The sequence below is a fragment of the Caretta caretta genome, chromosome 2 (assembly GCF_965140235.1).
Source record: "Caretta caretta isolate rCarCar2 chromosome 2, rCarCar1.hap1, whole genome shotgun sequence".
NCBI classification, from domain to species: Eukaryota; Metazoa; Chordata; order Testudines; family Cheloniidae; genus Caretta; species Caretta caretta.
In genome coordinates, this window is record NC_134207.1 from 83,048,694 (window position 1) to 83,066,331 (window position 17,638).

General features: G+C 39.6%; 1 protein-coding gene across 2 annotated transcripts in view; it reads left to right on the forward strand.

The window, feature by feature from the left end:
- Positions 1 to 17,638, forward strand: part of ABHD3 (abhydrolase domain containing 3, phospholipase) — a 32,503-nt gene extending 14,865 nt beyond the window's left edge. For both annotated transcript variants that reach the window (XM_048840445.2, XM_048840444.2), the window contains 5 exons: positions 1,541 to 1,653; positions 7,895 to 8,068; positions 10,544 to 10,592; positions 10,681 to 10,846; positions 17,264 to 17,638. In XM_048840445.2, coding sequence (XP_048696402.2) covers positions 1,541 to 1,653; positions 7,895 to 8,068; positions 10,544 to 10,592; positions 10,681 to 10,846; positions 17,264 to 17,442 — 681 coding nt within the window. In that variant the 3' untranslated portion in view covers positions 17,443 to 17,638. The remainder of the gene's footprint in view (positions 1 to 1,540; positions 1,654 to 7,894; positions 8,069 to 10,543; positions 10,593 to 10,680; positions 10,847 to 17,263) is intronic.

Genomic DNA, 17,638 nt, shown 5'->3' on the forward strand with positions numbered 1-17,638 from the left:
CTATTTAATTGAAATAAAATACATTCACACTCAGTTTATAATTAATTAGCTATAATAAAGTAAGTGGTAACTCATGTCGTTTTAATTATCCCAATCCCAGCTTTTTTCCTCCTTTTGTATTTTATTTTTAACTTCAGTATTTTTATATTCTTGTTAGGTAAATTGAAATTAATTAATTTTGTCTAATTAAATGTGTTAAAACCAGCCACAAATTTCCAGGCTGTTTAATTGCAAGCAGTTAGAAAAAAAAAAGCTGAAAATACATTGTTGCCTCAGCTTCATGAGATTCTGAATGAACAAAACTAAAACATCTTGTATGATATTTTAAATACCTGAGGTGAAATCTTTATCCTGTTGAAGTCAAGGGGAGTTTTGTCACTGGCCTCAGTAGGGACAGGATTTTTCCTTGGCATCTTTAATAACAAATATACAGTTAAAAATCTTTGTTTTGGCATATATGAAATCCACAGGTTACTGGGTATGTGTGGGTGTGGGTGTGTGTGTTATGGGGGGGGGGGGCTATTTTATTGGATTCTTATTGTGCCTGAGGGTAAATGCCTCCACTTGTACTGCCTTCCACAACCTGAGCAGGTAAAACTATAAAGTCTTGTTTATTCTTTGGGTAAGTGGAGGAGAGATGGGACAATAAGGACCAGGTGAAACTCTCATTGAACGCAGTGGGAGTCTCTCCAGGCCCCAGATCGGGAAAGGATTCCTATTCAGAACTTGAAAAGACGCTTAAAGTTAGCTTGTGCTTAAGTGTTGTCCTGAACAGGAATGGAGAACACACCCCCTGAAGTGCTTTCCTAAATCAGAGCTTTAATGAACAGATCTCTTGTTTGGATGCCTTTCAGTGTAACCAGCTTCAAATATTTTTGTATTTTAAACTTCTGCAACAAACTAAGATATCAGAAGTTATAATGCTTTCTTCAGGGTATTCTGCCTGTATTAGAATTGGAAAATGCTCAAAGGGACCGCCTAGTTTAAAAGAGGTTTTAATAGCATTAGTACTAAAGCTATTTTAAACAAGACTTTTTGTAGTACCTAAATATTGACTAGTTTTTTAAAAGTTTCTATATGTTAATTTAATTTTACTGAATATTTACTAGCACATTTAAATGTGGATTAAGATGAAGAAATGGGCATCACACACACTTTAGAAAGTTCTTGTAGGCCATTCTCCTTTCTACATGTTGCAGTCTTCATGATGTGCTTTACTTCCTCATAGATTTTTAACTAGCAATGATGCCTATCAATTTTTGAACAAATTTCAGCTACAGACTCTATGTCCAGAATTTGTTCAGTTAATTTTTGGAAAGTTGCAGATATTGAGCATACCTCTCAGCTGTTAGTTATTGTGCTCAAAAATATGACTCCTACTGCCACTTCTTTCCCAAAATTATGTAGGTTTATCTTACTGTAGTTTGATGGGAAATGTTAAGTGTGTCATGTTATGTAAACCATCCAGCTTCCACTTTGGTTTGTCCTTAAGGATGATGCAAATACTTATGCTAGTGTTTTTCCTTGTGGCTCCTTACAGACACCAAGGACTTACTGTGCTGCTAACACAGAGGATTTGGAAGCTGTTATTCATCATTTACACAACATGCATGCCTCAGCTCCATTTATGGCAGCAGGTGTTTCTATGGGCGGGTAAGAATTTATATAACAGAAATCACTTTAATTTAGTTTACCAATCATGAGCTAAGAGTGCTGCTGTTTGGCTGTAGTTTAGTGCAGTGTAATGTTTTATGGAGTGAAATGGAGTAAAAATAGTTAATACAGTTATAAAAATCAACAAAGATCCTAATTAAGGGTTCTGTTTAGCAGGATGCAGTGGGATGGGTGCTCATCTACATGGCTGAATTTCATTTCTCAGCCCCCACAAACAGATTTTGCAAATGCATTAAATCTTATTTGAAACCCATGGGTGTAAAATGGAACTTTTATCCATATAGGCAGGTCTCCATTAATTGTTTCATGATTGTGGAATTTGCCATGGAATTCACCCAGGTTGTAAATTGTGCTCTAAAATCCATTATTTCACTTTTTAAAAAAAAGTAGTGTCCCTATACTTCCTGAGGCTTGTCTAGAATCAGATAAAAGGTTTGTTTTGAAAACCATCTTTAGCTAATACATTTTAAAACCTCAGTATAGACAGGGCAAGTTGCAGTCGGAATTCTCATTGCTAGTAGAGATCAAACCTTGAGGGGAGCCTAGAGTTCACTTTGACTGGCTAAGATGTTAACAATGATTTGACCTGTCTCCACCATGATTTTCAAATGTGCTAGCACATTAACTAGCACCTTGAAAAAAACTTTTGTATTTGTCTAGACAAGCCCATGATTGCACTGAAAATCCTAAAAATGTGAATTGAATATAACCAATTTAGTGATGTCTTTCTGTGTTGGCAGACAGCCTGAAACAATAGCTCTGAGAGGTGTGAACTGTTCATTCATCACACTGGATTATTAGTTATGAAACCTAAACAGGACAATACAAAGAGTCTTAGTGTTAACTATTTCATTGCTGATTATTTTAGCAGAAACAGCCAACTTGTAGGCCTGATCCAAAGCCTGTTGAAATCAAAGGAAATCTTTCCATTTACTTCAGTGGATTGTGGATTAGGCCCAATGTGCTTATTGCACAATCCCAAAGTGGGGCTGCACCTTTCCAGGTGCCAAAAAGTACTGGGCTGTCAAAACTCCAGCTTCTCCTTGACAGCTGCCACCCTGCAGTTAGACATTGGTCTGTAGAAAAACTGAAAGTGTGGGGCAATGTAAAATAAACGGAAGGTAATATGAAAATAAATAACAGTGGGGCTCCCATGCTGATTTCATTATTCAGCATCAGATCTAATTAAATAAAGCCTCTTGTTTAAAAGTTTGTTGTAAAGTTCTGCCAATTTTCTCTCTGCGTGCCCCAGAAGCTGGGGGCCTGGTTGTAGAACGTTGGTCCATCTTGTTGCAGAGTACACAGGCACTTATTAAAATGTCACAAATCAGTATTTCACAACTTCCTCATTACAGCAACTCTACTTCTATCTGCTCTAAAGGATACAGGAAAGCAGATAAAAAATAAAATAGAGCCAAAAAATAGAGGAAGTGGAGCCAATGTATTATGCTCCTTTCCCTGCCTAGCAGCCTGTGGAAGCCCTAGGAGTTAACTCCACTCTAGCAGGGCTTCTCACTTTATAGTTAGGGTTTGTTAGAGGAAGGGTGGGCTTCAGCGAGCATCTGTTTTGTATGATTCAGAAGGAGGAAGTAATACTGTCAACAAAACCAGATAGTTAATGCGGCTAAAAGCAGTATTATTAACACTCACTCAGTGCTGGCCCCTATCCAGAGAAGGGAAGTACAGCACAGTTAGAATGGACAATGTCCAGTGCCAGCACAACTTCTTGGAAAATTGTGCTGCAAGGTTGGAAGGGAATTCTGTGAGTTCAGGAATGAACTTCCGGCACCCTCTGTTCCTTTCTTATGGGATGTGCTGAGGATGGGTACAAGGTGGCTCTCTTTACTGGCATTTACCTACTAAGCCATCCTGACCTTTGCAAGTTATTGGATAATTACAAAAAGAAAAGAAAAGGAGTACTAGTGGCACCTTAGAGACTAACCAATTTATTTGAGCATAAGCTTTCGTGAGCTACAGCTCACTTCATTGGATGCATCTGATGAAGTGAGCTGTAGCTCACGAAAGCTTATGCTCAAATAAATTGGTTAGTCTCTAAGGTGCCACAAGTACTCCTTTTCTTTTTGCGAATACAGACTAACACGGCTGCTACTCTGAAACCTGGATAATTACAGATTTGTTCAGTGGATACAGTTATTGATAATCAGGTAAATAAGTAACTTTGAAGCTTTTAAACCCTATTGGGCCAAATCTTGGTCCCACTGAGTTTTGCTATTGCCGTCGATGGCACCAAGATTTGGACCATTGCAGGGTTTTTGCTGTTATTGTTATAAATACCAAATAAGAAATATCACAAAAAACTATGACAGATTTTTCTGCACTCCCCTTTCCATAGTGTAGCTCATAATGAATAATTCTGTGGAATGGACTCACCTGTTTCAATGTGCCTGTGAGACTAATCTTTATTTCCTTCCAGTTCTGGATTTTTAATCTGGCACTGTTCCTCTTTAGAAACCGTAACCAGTTATGCAAACATGTTTGTTTTTAATATTCAAATGGTGAACTATTTTGCTATGTGTAATTTTGTTGTACCACTAAATTTGTTTGGGAATGTATCATTTGCTTGGGTATTGGATTTGTATTGTTGAGTATGTAGGAGACATACATTTTTTCCCCATAAGTTATGGCAAATGGCAGAATCGAGGTGGGTGGGTATAACCTGGTAGATTGTGGTTGAATAGGCTTGATTTGGAAGGGGAACCAACAATCTGTGTTTGTGACTGTCTGTTGCTTTGCATATGTTAGAAGGTGATGAATGTATGGAAATGGATTTACGCTGCATTCCCTCGGGTTGTTGTGGTTTTAAATTTGCCATTGTTCCTTTGTAATCTTAGCTGGTTTTCACTGTGTCTTTGATGTTTGCATCATATAATAGATTCATGATCTATTTCTTTGTCTTGTCACCTTCTCCTCTAGGCTCTGATCTTGCAAAGATTTATGCACATGCTTAATTTTCAGCAATTGAGTAGTCCCAAATCGACTACATTGGGATTACTCACATGCTTAAAATTAAGCATCTTTGTTGTGAATTGGATTACTCATCTGTTTAAAGCTAAACACATGTGAAGGTCTTTGCAGGATCAGGATCTTATAAGAAGCAGCTATTCAAAATCTTCATCTCAAAGTACTTTTAAAATTATTTCTTCAATAATTTTAAAAACTTTCTAAATTGAAAACAAAATACAAGTAGACTCCTGACAGACGTTTAAAAAAATGCAACACGACCCACAACATTTCATAAGGAGATTGCAGAGCGAGAAGAAACTTAAATTTGGCTGATTAAGAAGGAAATAAAACATTGACTTTACTTCCCTTTGATGTACATTTAAATTAAAGTACACTTCTCTTTGACTTCCAGTCTGTATTGTTTTGGAAGGGGCACTGCTCCTCTAGCATGAAGCTTCTCAATATCTTTCCCACCACATATATTCTCCAGCTTCCATTTGTGGCTTGTTCTACCACATCAGCATTTTTACTGGCTTAGAAATCAATTGTGGGTTTTTCCACAAGCTCTGTGTATGGGGCAGCAGGTAGCTGTGTTGCCTCCCAGTGTGTGTCCCACGCACACACACCCTCCCTCCCCCCCCCCCCCCCCCCCCCGCTTCAAGGATGTGGGGATACAAACCTTGTATCAGCTCGATCCCAGACACAGCTTACAACCCCTGGTATGCTGGAATGTACAGCTGTGTCAGCATGTTGCTTGTTACTCATTCTTTCCTGTTTGCTCCCTGCAAATGTTTATAGGGTTGGGATGTACCAGCCCCTGGAGACTGTTCTTCCTTCTGCACTGGTACCCATCACTAGCTGGTGCAGGGGAGGAAGGGGATGGCTTATACTCCAATAGTACCCCGTGAAAGTAGGCAGGATGGGCCACAATCTGCCCTTACATAATGACAGTTTTCAGAGTAGCAGCCATGTTAGTCTGTATCCGCAAAAAGAAAAGGAGTACTTGGGGCACCTTAGAGACTAACAAATTTATTTGAGCATAAGCTTTCGTGAGCTACACCTCATTGATGAAGTGAGCTGTAACTCACGAAAGTTTATGCTCAAATACATTTGTTAGTCCCTAAGGTGCCACAAGTCCTCCTTTTCCAATCTGCCCTTAGACAGCAAACCTTCTAGTTTTCAGGCCATCTTCTGTTTTTCTCCTGCACCATCCTACCCATCCTCCTGATTTATTTTTAATCTTTCTGCATCTGGAGTGGCAAGTACCTGTGAGCTTTCCTTCATCTCAGGCATACAGCAGCTATGGAGACTATTATGTAAGTGGAGGAATAGTGCGGAACTTTCCTGGCTTCTGCACTACCCCAGTGAAATGGGCTAGGGAAAGGATCTGAGTCCTCGCTCCCACTTCCTTTACCCAGTGGCCTCCCTGCCCTTGAGGACTCCCCTTCCACTCTCCTGTCTGGCAGAGTTCTTGTAACCCCAACAAGGCTGGGCCCAGGATTCCTGGGGGGCTCGACCCCCAACCCTGCTGTGGTCACCTAGGACAGGGGCTAGGGTGTCCCCATTCTGGGGTACTCTCTCTGTCCTGGGCACTTCTCTGACCCACTGACCATTACATACAATTTAAAGCAAATGCAAGTTATTTAATCAACAATTAATTTTAAAAAGAATAAGGAAAAATGGGAAAGGTTAAAGGAAACACATCAATCTGCTCTGTGGCAGGAAACATCACAAACAGTGTCTCTGGAATGTCAGGGAAGTTCACAGTCTGTTCCTTGTAAGTCCCAGGCCTTCTTCTCAGGCCCTGGCTGTGCTGCAGGGATACTGTGGGTCGGACACTTGCTCTGGTGGTGGCCACACGCTCTCAGGCCCTAAGTGGTAGGACCCTTCTTCCCAATGTCGCCCCCGCCCTGTCGGGGTTACGATCCAAGCCTGGCCTGCAGAGCGTCTTGGCTGAGGTGTCTCCCTGTGCTGGGCCTGCTGCCCAGGGTCCCCCTCGCTCTCCCCAGCTGCTCACCGCACCCAGCTCCGGACTGCTCCAGCCCCAGCTCCACCACTCTGTCTCTGCCCTGCTGCTGCTGCTCTGCCTCCAGCTCCCTGGGCTGCTTCTTTGGCCCCTCTGGCTCTGGTTGCTGCAGCTCTGCTCCCAGGACAGGTCTGCTCTGCAGGCTGCTTCTGTGACTCTGCTCCCAGCACTGACCTGCTTCCTAGGCTGCTTTTCTGGCACCTCTGGCTCTGGTTGCTGCAGCTCTCCTCCCACGGCAAGTCTGCTCTCTCTGGGCTATGCCTCTGGCTTTGGGGCTGTAGCTCTGCTCCCAGGACAGGGTCTGCTCTCTCTGAATCTGGCACAGCTCTGCTCCCCAGCTCAGCTTGCACCCCTGCTTTCTCTTTAGCTGGGCCCCACTCTGTCTGACCCAGGCAATTCCAGCTCACATGGAGTACAAGACTTCCCTGGCCTCCTGACTCTCTGATTAGCCTGCCCGCCCTATCATTCAGGCTGACCTGGAGCATTGGCCTCTCCCCATTGTTCCTGGGGACTGTCAGTTTCAGGGTCCTGATTTCCCATAAACCCTTTTCCTTTTAGTACTGGGAGCTAGCCAACCAAAACACCCCCACTGAATGTTAATAAGGGGGGCAACAGTCCCCTTACATTAAGTAGCAGTACTCAGGAAGGCAAGACTTTAATTAGGCCAGGGGTTCTCGGCCATATTTTTTTCCTAATTTTAAATAACTCTTCATATTCTTTGCATTCAAGATCTGTGCCCACCATACACGCTCCCAAGTGTGATGCGATGGTGGAGGCTAAAATTCCCAAATACTGTCGCCAGCCCACACGTGTCTCACTGGGTAGATTGCAATTTTCAAAAGTTTTAAGAAAAATGAAATTTTGTAAGACCTACCCCTTTCTGTTCCAAGAGCAAGGCACACTTAATTGACCTTGCCTTCTCTAATGTAAACAATTAGCAGTGTGTACATATTAAAAATACACCCCCGCCAAAAAACAAAACAAAACCCAAACACAACACTGCATACCCTCATCCTCCTGGGGACAGGATGCGAGAGAAAATGAAACGTGACAGATGTTAGTAACATCACTTAAGGCACTATTGGAAGGGAAATACCATGGTGATAAGGGTGGTGCAAGAACCCATTTAGAACAGAATAGGTGTAAAGTTGGCAGATTGTTAAACATGTGATTATATTTCAGTGAGTGATCTGACAGTTTGATTTGTTTTATTTTTATTCTTCTTTGTAGCATGCTTCTTTTAAATTACCTGGGCCAAACTGGCCGAGAAACCCCTTTGATGGCAGCTGCAATTTTCTCTGCTGGTTGGAATGTTTTTGAGTCTGCAGAATCATTGGAGAAACCACTAAATTGGCTTCTCTTTAACTACTACTTGACTACTTGTTTACAGTCCTCTATTAATAGGTGAGTCACCTTCTGAACTATTCAGAAAGGTTGAAAATGTTAGTATGGAATATAAGCCAGATACATGGGCCTCCTGGGAAAGGAATGCTATTACTGCATTTCACATAATGCTTTTCTTTGTGTGTGTAATCTCAGGAAATTCTGAAACTGAAATGTTTCCTTGCTTGAAAGATTTTCCTCATAGGTAGAATTCACTCTTGTACAGAGAACCAGCTTATGTACCATTGCAGTCTTCAAAATAAATCTGAAGTGGGACTTAAATGGTGTATAGGCTTTGTGCTGGCCCTATCTACAGGACTGAATTTCACCTCATGCACACAATGATTATTGTAAGGTTAGTCATGATTTGGATGTATGGCACCAATTTGATTTTCTTTATAAACTAACCAATATTAACACATTTAGTTTAAGGGCTACATAGATATGAATTTGTTAAAAAATCAACTCTGAAAACAAAAAGGAGGGGAAAGGGTAGCTCATATGTAGTCTTAAAGAATTAATGTTTTTGTTCCTAAAATCAAAGTTCTCCTTTTTATCCTTGTCAGCTTTCTAATGACGAATGCAGATTTCACTCATGTTTCTGGTAGTGCTGTCAAGCGATTAAAAAAATTAATCGAGATTAATTGTGCGATTAAATAAATAATCCTGATTAATCGTGCAATTAATCGCTCTGTTTAAACAATAATAGAATACCATTTATTTAAATATTTTTGGATGTTTTCTACATTTTCAAATATATTGATTTCAATTAGAACACAGAATACAAAGTGTACAGTTCTCACTTTATATGTATTTTTATTACAAATATTTGCCCTGTAAAAGAAAACAAAAGAAATTGTATTTTTCAATTCACCTAATCCAAGTACTGTAGTGCAATCTCTTTATCATGAAAATTGAACTTACAGTTATAGAGTTATGTACAAAAAATAACTGCACTCAAAAATAAAACAATGTAAAACTTTAGAGCCTACAAGTTAACTCAGTCCTACTTCTTGTTCAGCCAATTGCTCAGACAAACAATTTTGTTTACATTTGCAGGAGATAATACTGCCCGCTTCTTGTTTACAGTGTCACCTGAAAGTGAGAACAGGCGTTTGCATGGCACTGCTGTAGCTGTTGTCGCAAGATATTTACATGCCGAATGCACTAAAGTTTCATATGTCCCTTCATGCTTTGCCCATCATTCCAGAGGACATGCTTCCATGCTGATGACAGGCTCTGCTCGATAACGATCCAAAGCAGTGCAGACTGACGCATGTTCATTTTCATCACCTGAGTCAGATGCCACCAAGAAGGTTAATTTTATTTTTTGGTGGTTCGGGTTCTGTAGTTTCCACATTGGACTGTTGCTCTTTTAAGACTTCTGAAAGCATGCTCTACTCCTCGTCCCTTTCAGATTTTGGAAGGCACTTCAGATTCTTAAACCTTGGGTCATGTGCTGTAGCTACTTTTAGAAATCTCACTTTCTTTGTTTTGTCAAAACTGCAGTGAAAGTGTTCTTAAAATGAACAACATGTGCTGGGTCATCATTCGAGATTGCCATAACACGAAAGATATGGCAGAATGCAGGTAAAACAGAGCAGGAGGCATACAATTCTCCCTCAAGGAGTTCAGTCACAAATTCAGTTAATGCATGTTTTTTTTTAACGAGCGTCATTGGCATGGAAGCACGTTCTCTGGAATGGTGGCCAAAGCATGATGGGGCATATGAATGTTTAGTATACCTGGCACATAAATACATAGCAATGCTGGGGTGCCATGCGAACACCTGTTCTTATTTTCAGGTGACATTGTAAATAAGAAGCGGGCAGCATTATCTCCCATAAAGGTAAACAAACTTGTTTGTCTTAGTGATTGGCTGAACAAGAAGTCAGACTAAGTGGACTTGTAGGCTCTGAAGTTTTACATTTTGTTTTTGAGTGCAGTTATGTAACAAAAAAATCTACATTTGTAAATTGCACTTTCCTGATAAAGAGATTGCATTACTGTACTTGTATGAGATGAACTGAAAAATATTATTTCTTTTGTTTATCATTTTTACAATGCAAATATTTGTAATAAAAATAATATAAAGTGAGCACTATACACTTTGTATTCTGTGTTGTAAATGAAATAAAATATTTGAAAATGTAGAAAAACATCAGAAATATTTAATACATTTCAATTGGTATTCTATTATTTAACAATGCGATTAAAACTGCGATTAATCACGATTAATTTTTTTAATTACAATTACCTTTTTTTAGTTAATTGCGTAAATTAACTGCGATTAATTGACAGCCCTAGTTTCTGGTTGTATTTGGAAGTAAGTGCACATTGATTAGTGTCCAGGACACAAGGATTTATAATTCTGAGAAATAAAACAAATGTTCTTACTCTATGATTATATTTATTTCTGAGTATGTATTTGTAAGGCGGACGACTTCTACATCTGTAAAATCATTTTTTCTTCCCCCTCCCCTCATTTTTTTCCAGACATCGACAAATGTTAGAGAAATTATTTGATATGAATCTTGTCATGAAGGTAGATGGATAGATCTTTTCTCTTTTGATTTCATGTTTTGGTTTCCAAATACTGATGTTGTTCCTGATTTTGAATTCTGTACTTTCAGGCTAAAACCATTAGGGAGTTTGATAAGCAATTCACCTCAGTCATGTTTGGCTACTGTACAGTTGATGATTACTATGTAGATGCTAGTCCATATCGCAAGCTGAAGTCAATAGGAATTCCCGTGTTATGTCTAAACTCTCTGGATGATGTTTTTTCACCAGGTCATGGTAAGTTGTGGCTTTTTTATGTTTCTCTTTATACCTGTATGTATGTACGTATGCAATCAGTAAGATGGAAAACTGCATAGATCTAAGAACAGGCTATATATGAATGAGATGTGTTTAATACTACTACTGTACATCACTACTGGTATTTTTAGTTCCCATTTTCCACTCTGATAAACTTTGAAGTTATTGGAGAGGCCTAACTAATACAAGGTGAAAAATGCTTAGTTCTTTTGTTGATCAGCATTCTTGTAAGCCAGCCCCTATAAAACATGTCATACTGTGATTTGCTCATGTTTCAGGATATTTGAACTCCTCTATAGCCATCGCTGGCAATGACCTCAGAGACATAAAAGTCCAATGCCTAATGCAAAAATCATTTGGTTCCCTTTGATGATTAAAGATAGGAAGGAAGTTTAGAATCCTTCAATCTCAGATGGCACATGGGCCAAAGTGCTGACATGGCTGTGTTGTTGGTCCAGGACAGCAGAAGGGATACATATTATATGATCTTATACAGGAAATCCCATATCAATATTAGTAGAAATCTGATTGGAGGATGAAGCTGCCCAACAGGCAGCAATGCCAGCTAATAACAGTTAAGCTGGAAAAACACAATAGATTTTTTAAAATAGTTTATCCTGATCACCTGACAGAGCAATCAGGCTTTTACTGTTGACCCTCTTAAGTCAGTTATCAACATGGTTAAAGATTTTTTTGGTCCTGTGGTCTGCATGATGGCTATATTTTCCTCGGAGTGATATGACAGTGAATAAAAGTAAAGTTGTAAAAGAGGAACTAGCCAGGCTAAGAGCTAGTTAACGACACAATCTTCTGCAGTAGACCGCTGACAGTTGGAAGTACAAAATGTTGGTTTGATGCAGGGAAACTTGCTATTGCCATTGTAAATTGACCCAGATCTTCATAAGAAAATCTAGGACACCACGGAGATTGTGCAAATAGGTTAGAGTACTGAACCGAAGTTTAAAGAAACTGAAGGAAGATTATATGTGTCATGAATATGTTAAAAGTTACACAAATCTAATGTCAAGTAGGATTACACAAAAAGTTGTTGGAAATCAGCTATGCCTGCTTCAGTGAAGGTACACTGAGGAAGGAGAGACCTCTTTTGTCCCTCTTAGGACTCCTGCACTGGTAGTGTAAAGAAGTGGAGACCAGGCAGCTGCCACTTTTGGCAAACAACACACACCACTCTTGATTGGGAGTATCTTGGTGTGACCATAGACCTGAAACCCATGCACTACCTATTGATTGTGGAGCTGTGTGGTTTGAAGCACAGGCTACATTTGTAAAATGGGTATTGGTGGAACCACCAGTGAGATCACTTTTTCCCCATGCTCCTGGATGTAGTATGATCCATTCATTACTCCTCCTGGTTCCTGCCAGCATAATGCTTCCAAGGGCCTCTAATGAGGGCTATACAACCTCCTTTCTCCTCACACCTCAGTTATAGACGAGGTCTCAGGCTCAAGAATCATCTTGGAACTGAACCCAGGACCCCCCGAATTAAAATACAAGCTTCTACAGCGTAAGCTAAAACTGACAGTTGTAGCAGGTTCATATCCTCTATGAATCTGGCACGGAGGGGGACACAATGCACACTGAACAGTGGGCTGCAGAAGGACTGTTTTTTTTAATTCATCATGCGCCCATTGTTGGTGCTAAACAAACAATAATAGAGACAAACATATCCTCGTGTGGGGGTATTGTATAGAACCGAAAGATAGAACATTATAATTTTTTGTGGTGATTGTGTTTTCCCCTTAAAATCTGATTCTATCCTGCATTTCTCCATTAAATTCTTGTATGTTCAGGCATTTGTTTGGTCCTTGCTCCTCCTACTGTCAAAGGTAGGTAATGTTTCATACAGCATAGAAAATAGAGAAATATTATTGGAGGGGATTAAACCAAGGGCAAGAAATCTGTTCAGCCACTCATTTTGATTAATTTAGTAACTTAGCTGTCACTTACTTGACTACTAGAAAGTGATGATGTATTGGATAGCAGAAGTTTTTCAAGGCAGAGATAAAAAAACTATTTACCCCTGTTCCCTTTCTGAGGTTTAATCCTCTACTAGACTTTGGGGACCTGTGCTGAGCTGGGAATGACTCTGATCAGGAGGACCCCAGGCTTCCACTGATTGCAGGAATTGGCTACTTTTGCATGCCTCCTCATACTTCTTCCAGTAAATCTGAGGTTTCCTCTCAACCTTCCATGCATGCTTCAGTTCCCCATTAGTAGCAGAAAATTAGAATTCCACAGTTCCAGACTGGATCAAACTTAGAATGCTGCCACTTGGAAACACAACCTCAGCCTAGCAGAGAAGGTTCTCTAAAGAGAGCTACTCCAGGATTGCTCTGTATTCAGACAACTCCCTGTATGAAGCTGGCTACACCTGTCTGCAAAGTTGTCTGTTAGATGAGGTGCAGATCCACCAGATGTGTGTCACTTAACATTCTAATTACAGTTTAGAAGCTTTTATCCCCATTTTAAATTGTTCAAGGCTGATTGACCATAAGAAATGCAGACACTGCATCTGCTTCCTTTAATTGCAGTCATTTGCTCTCACATCATCTGTAAATGCAGTTTTTGATATCTTTTGCACTTGTAAACATAATGGTGGAAGACATCATGGACTCGACCCATAATCAGAAAAATGTCCACAGGGGTCTTGATCCAACATGAAGAAGCTGTATCTCTTATTTCCAGGCATGCCTCTGTGATGGCAGTTTCAGTTTAAATTACCTAGTGCACGCATGGCTGATGCAGCTGTATGAACATACAGCTGTATATATACAAATCTTGACTGTTCTCAAAGTATATAACTAATAAAAGCAAGTGTCATTTGCATCAAGTATTTTTAACTCCAAGCCATTTTTCTCACCCAGAGTAATCCAGACAATTCATTGTATGAGGAAAGGCATGATATAGCCAATTTCAGCTTTTATTTTGAATTGCCTAAAAACCCTCACCTGTCCAAAAACAAAACAAAACAGGCACCAGTAGTGCCAGTTATCATAGTGTCATATTTGACTCTATAGTTGAATTATCATTTTCTTTGATCACTACCTTTCAGAGGCATATTATGCAGTGTGACTTAAATTTCCTCATTCTAATGGTCTGCCAGGTGCTGGTAGAGACAATGCTATATCACATCTGAGACTCTGACCTTGCAGTTTAGTGCCCTGTCAGCATGTTTGTACCACTCCACTCCATTAATATCTGTGCCCTTTTCAGACCACAGTGTAAATTTTACTAACTATCTTTCTCTCTTCACTCTGTTTCTTTTGGGTTTAAATTTACAATACATCATTGTTAAGTTTCACTCTGCATCCCTTTCTGCAGACAATTCAATGGAATGAAGCAGTCAGGAGAGACCAAAGAAAAAAAGAGAGGATAAAAAGATTAGGGAGAGGGGTAAGAGTCAGAAAATGGGAGTAAGGGATTCATGGATAGACGATAGAGAAATGAGTCAAAAGAAGGGGATGGAAAACATGAGAGTAGAAGATTAGCGAAATTCATGCTGCTCTATCCTTTGGGGGTGTGTGTTTGGTTTGTTTTTTTAATTCGGCAGAGATGGAAAACATAAAGAATAGACTAGCTTTTGAACAAAGGTAGCATTGTGATGCTCCCCCATGGTACTCAGGGTTGTGAGGCACCTCACCACCACTACCTGTCCTTAGTGTGAAGCTGTCTTGCCTGATGCCTGCTGTAGCTCAGCCCCCTGAAACCAACAGCCTCTCGAAACAGACAAGCACTGACTTCCAGGTCTCCACAGACCTCTCCCTCTCTTGTTCAGGCTAGTGACAGACATACACCAACTCTCAAGCCCCTCCCTCTGTCAGAGTACCACTACATTCCCTGTCACTGGACACTCCCACAAATATATTGTCACACAGGTTGACTGACACAACTAAGGATCAGGTCCCTTACAAAAACACAGCACTGGAATCTACTTATAGTGAAACAAATATGTTTATTTACAAAGACTAAGATGTAAGACACAGTGAGCAAAGTCAACAAGTTACATGTAAAGCGAAAGGAAGAACATGTTTCTTAGAGTCCAAAGTTAACTCTAACAGTCTAAAATCCTTGTCTAAAGCAATTTCTCACCTAAAGCAACCTCCCAGCATCACTAGTCCACATGGCCAGCATCCAATTTTCATGAATGTGAAAAGCAATATCTTTTTTGCTCCCTCAGTGAAGGATCGGAAAAGGGGCCTTTTTCCTTCCTTGTATAGTCCAGTAAATCTTTGACATGCCCCTTTGGAAGTGCATCCCCAGATAAGACTCTTCTCCCCTGTTGCTTGTTCTCCAGTGTGCTCCCTGACCCAGTTGGTTTCACATCCCCCAATCAACCTGATGAAGTGAGCTGTAGCTCACGAAAGCTCATGCTCAAATAAATTGGTTAGTCTCTAAGGTGCCACAAGTACTCCTTTTCTTTTTGCGAATACAGACTAACACGGCTGTTCCTCTGAAACCTGTTTTTCCTGTTAGCTCTACATGCAGATGGGGCTTCCATTGTTTTACAATGCTTAATTTACATCAGAGACAGGGATAGGTGAAGAGACATGCTTTTTCTGGCAGAAGACCTGTTTGTCTGCTCTGCCTTGTTACAGACTTTAAAAATAATTTCAGTATATATACACAATTCCTGATATAGTGTCAGTACATACATTTCACAATGAATTAATGGCCAGTGTGTTATCAGCTTTTATTTGAGACTTTGTAAGACACATTTTGGTGTCTTATATGAAAGTAGTGTGTTGGGTGTAGTGAGTTTACTAGGCCTGATAGGAGTTGCTGACACAGAGTAGTGACCCTTTTGCACTCTGGCATCAATAGGCCTTTGTGTCACAAAAGAGTAGTTAACCCTTCAATAGCAGGCATCAGTGGCCCTGTGTGTCAGACTATTGCATTATGTGAATTTATTATTGAATTTAGTTTAATTCTACTTACTCATTTCCGTCAAAACATAATGCAAATTGTTTTTTGTAGAACCTAATCACAATTTTTTTTAGTTTTATTTTTTCCATTCCTGCAAAAAAAGCATAATATTTGAAAACTGCAGTTTTTTAAGGCTTCTGCCCTTAGCGTATATCAGGGCCTTTTGCTATGTAAAAAATAAACACATTTAACACACATTAAACCTCTGTTACTCATTTTTCAATGGCAACTCCTTTAAATAACTAATCACTCCACCCTGAGTATGAAGAATTCCATTAAGTTGCAGTAACGTCATGTCATGTCAGATAGTTATTCCATATGAGAATAGTCAGACAGTTGCATTTATCTGTCATTTTGTGAATACATGTGCTTTCTATATTGTTAATCTGATTTTAATTTACCTTTATTTTTCTTTTATCAAGGGTTCTGCAATAGGTGACCCAGTGGATCAATGTACTAGCCATTCACCTCTGAATACTTTTGACTATCTGAATTCACTGAAATCAAAAATCATTCATTGTAATCTCTCTATATGCATATGCCCAAATCATTGCACAGTTTAGAGTCTAATTTTAGACAGCTGATCTAATTCTGAGTAACTCATTTACTAGCATTCGCTAACCTAGAGAGGGCCACTAACCTGGTGTGTGACCTTGGGGAAGTCACTGTGTGTGCCTCTTTCCCGTCCCACTCTTTGCCTGTCTACATTGTAAGCTTTTTTGTGCAGGCACTGTCTCTTGCTAGAGCCCAGATCCTCAAAAGTATTTAGGCACCTAACTCCCATTGAGATCAAAGTACAATGGAACCCAAATCTTGGCTGGGGCCCAAATCTTGGTTGAGGCCTTTAGGTGCTACTGTAATACAAAGAATACATAATAATGATGGTATTAATAACCCTGTACTGATGCTGAGCATTAACGTAGCTGTATAAGTACATTGAACATCTCGCTATCTATAGCTGTTGGCCTTTCACTCTGATAAGCACTGAACTCAGATTCCCAAAGTAAACAAATTCTTACAATACTATTTACAGAAATATATTAAATACAAAATGTTAAAATGACTTCAGGGTTCATACCTAATCTAACAAGAACGAGGACTATTCATTGTTAATCCATCATTTTCTGTTGCCAAGTATTGAAGCACATATGTAAAGCTATGGACCTGATTCTCCTCTCACTTACACTGTTTTTACACCATTGTAAATCTGCATTGACTTCAGTTACATTTATTTTGCATCAGTGTGAGTGAGAAGAGGATCAATCAGTGCATCATCTAGAAATTTGCACAAATGATGTGAGTAATGATTCAAAGTGAGGTATCTTTTGACATCTTAACATCCCAATCCTGCAATACCCTTTTCTGTATTTCTGTTGTATGATTAGAATGCATGGTATTTACTAGAGATAAATAATGAGATGGGGGACTTACTATACTTTTCTTTTCTTTTAGCTATACCCATAGAAACTGCCAAACAAAATCCGAATGTTGCTTTGGTTCTTACTTCTTATGGAGGCCATATTGGTTTTCTAGAAGGAATGTGGCCAAGGAAATGCACTTACATGGACAGAGTCTTCAAGCAGTTTGTGCAGGCTGTGTTTGAGCATGGAAACAAAATCTGCAGCATGTAGCTCTTCTGAGGCATCTTGGCCAGCCCACTGTTTCAGCACAGTGGCATGGTCTGACAAGAGCAGCTCAGCTTAGTGCACAAATTTTAATTACTGTGTATACAGCAAATAAGCCAGCAATTGGATGAAATCCATTACTATGTGAAAAAAATACTTTTTGCCTAAAATTTTGTAGCAAGAAATAAATATTACGTTGTCA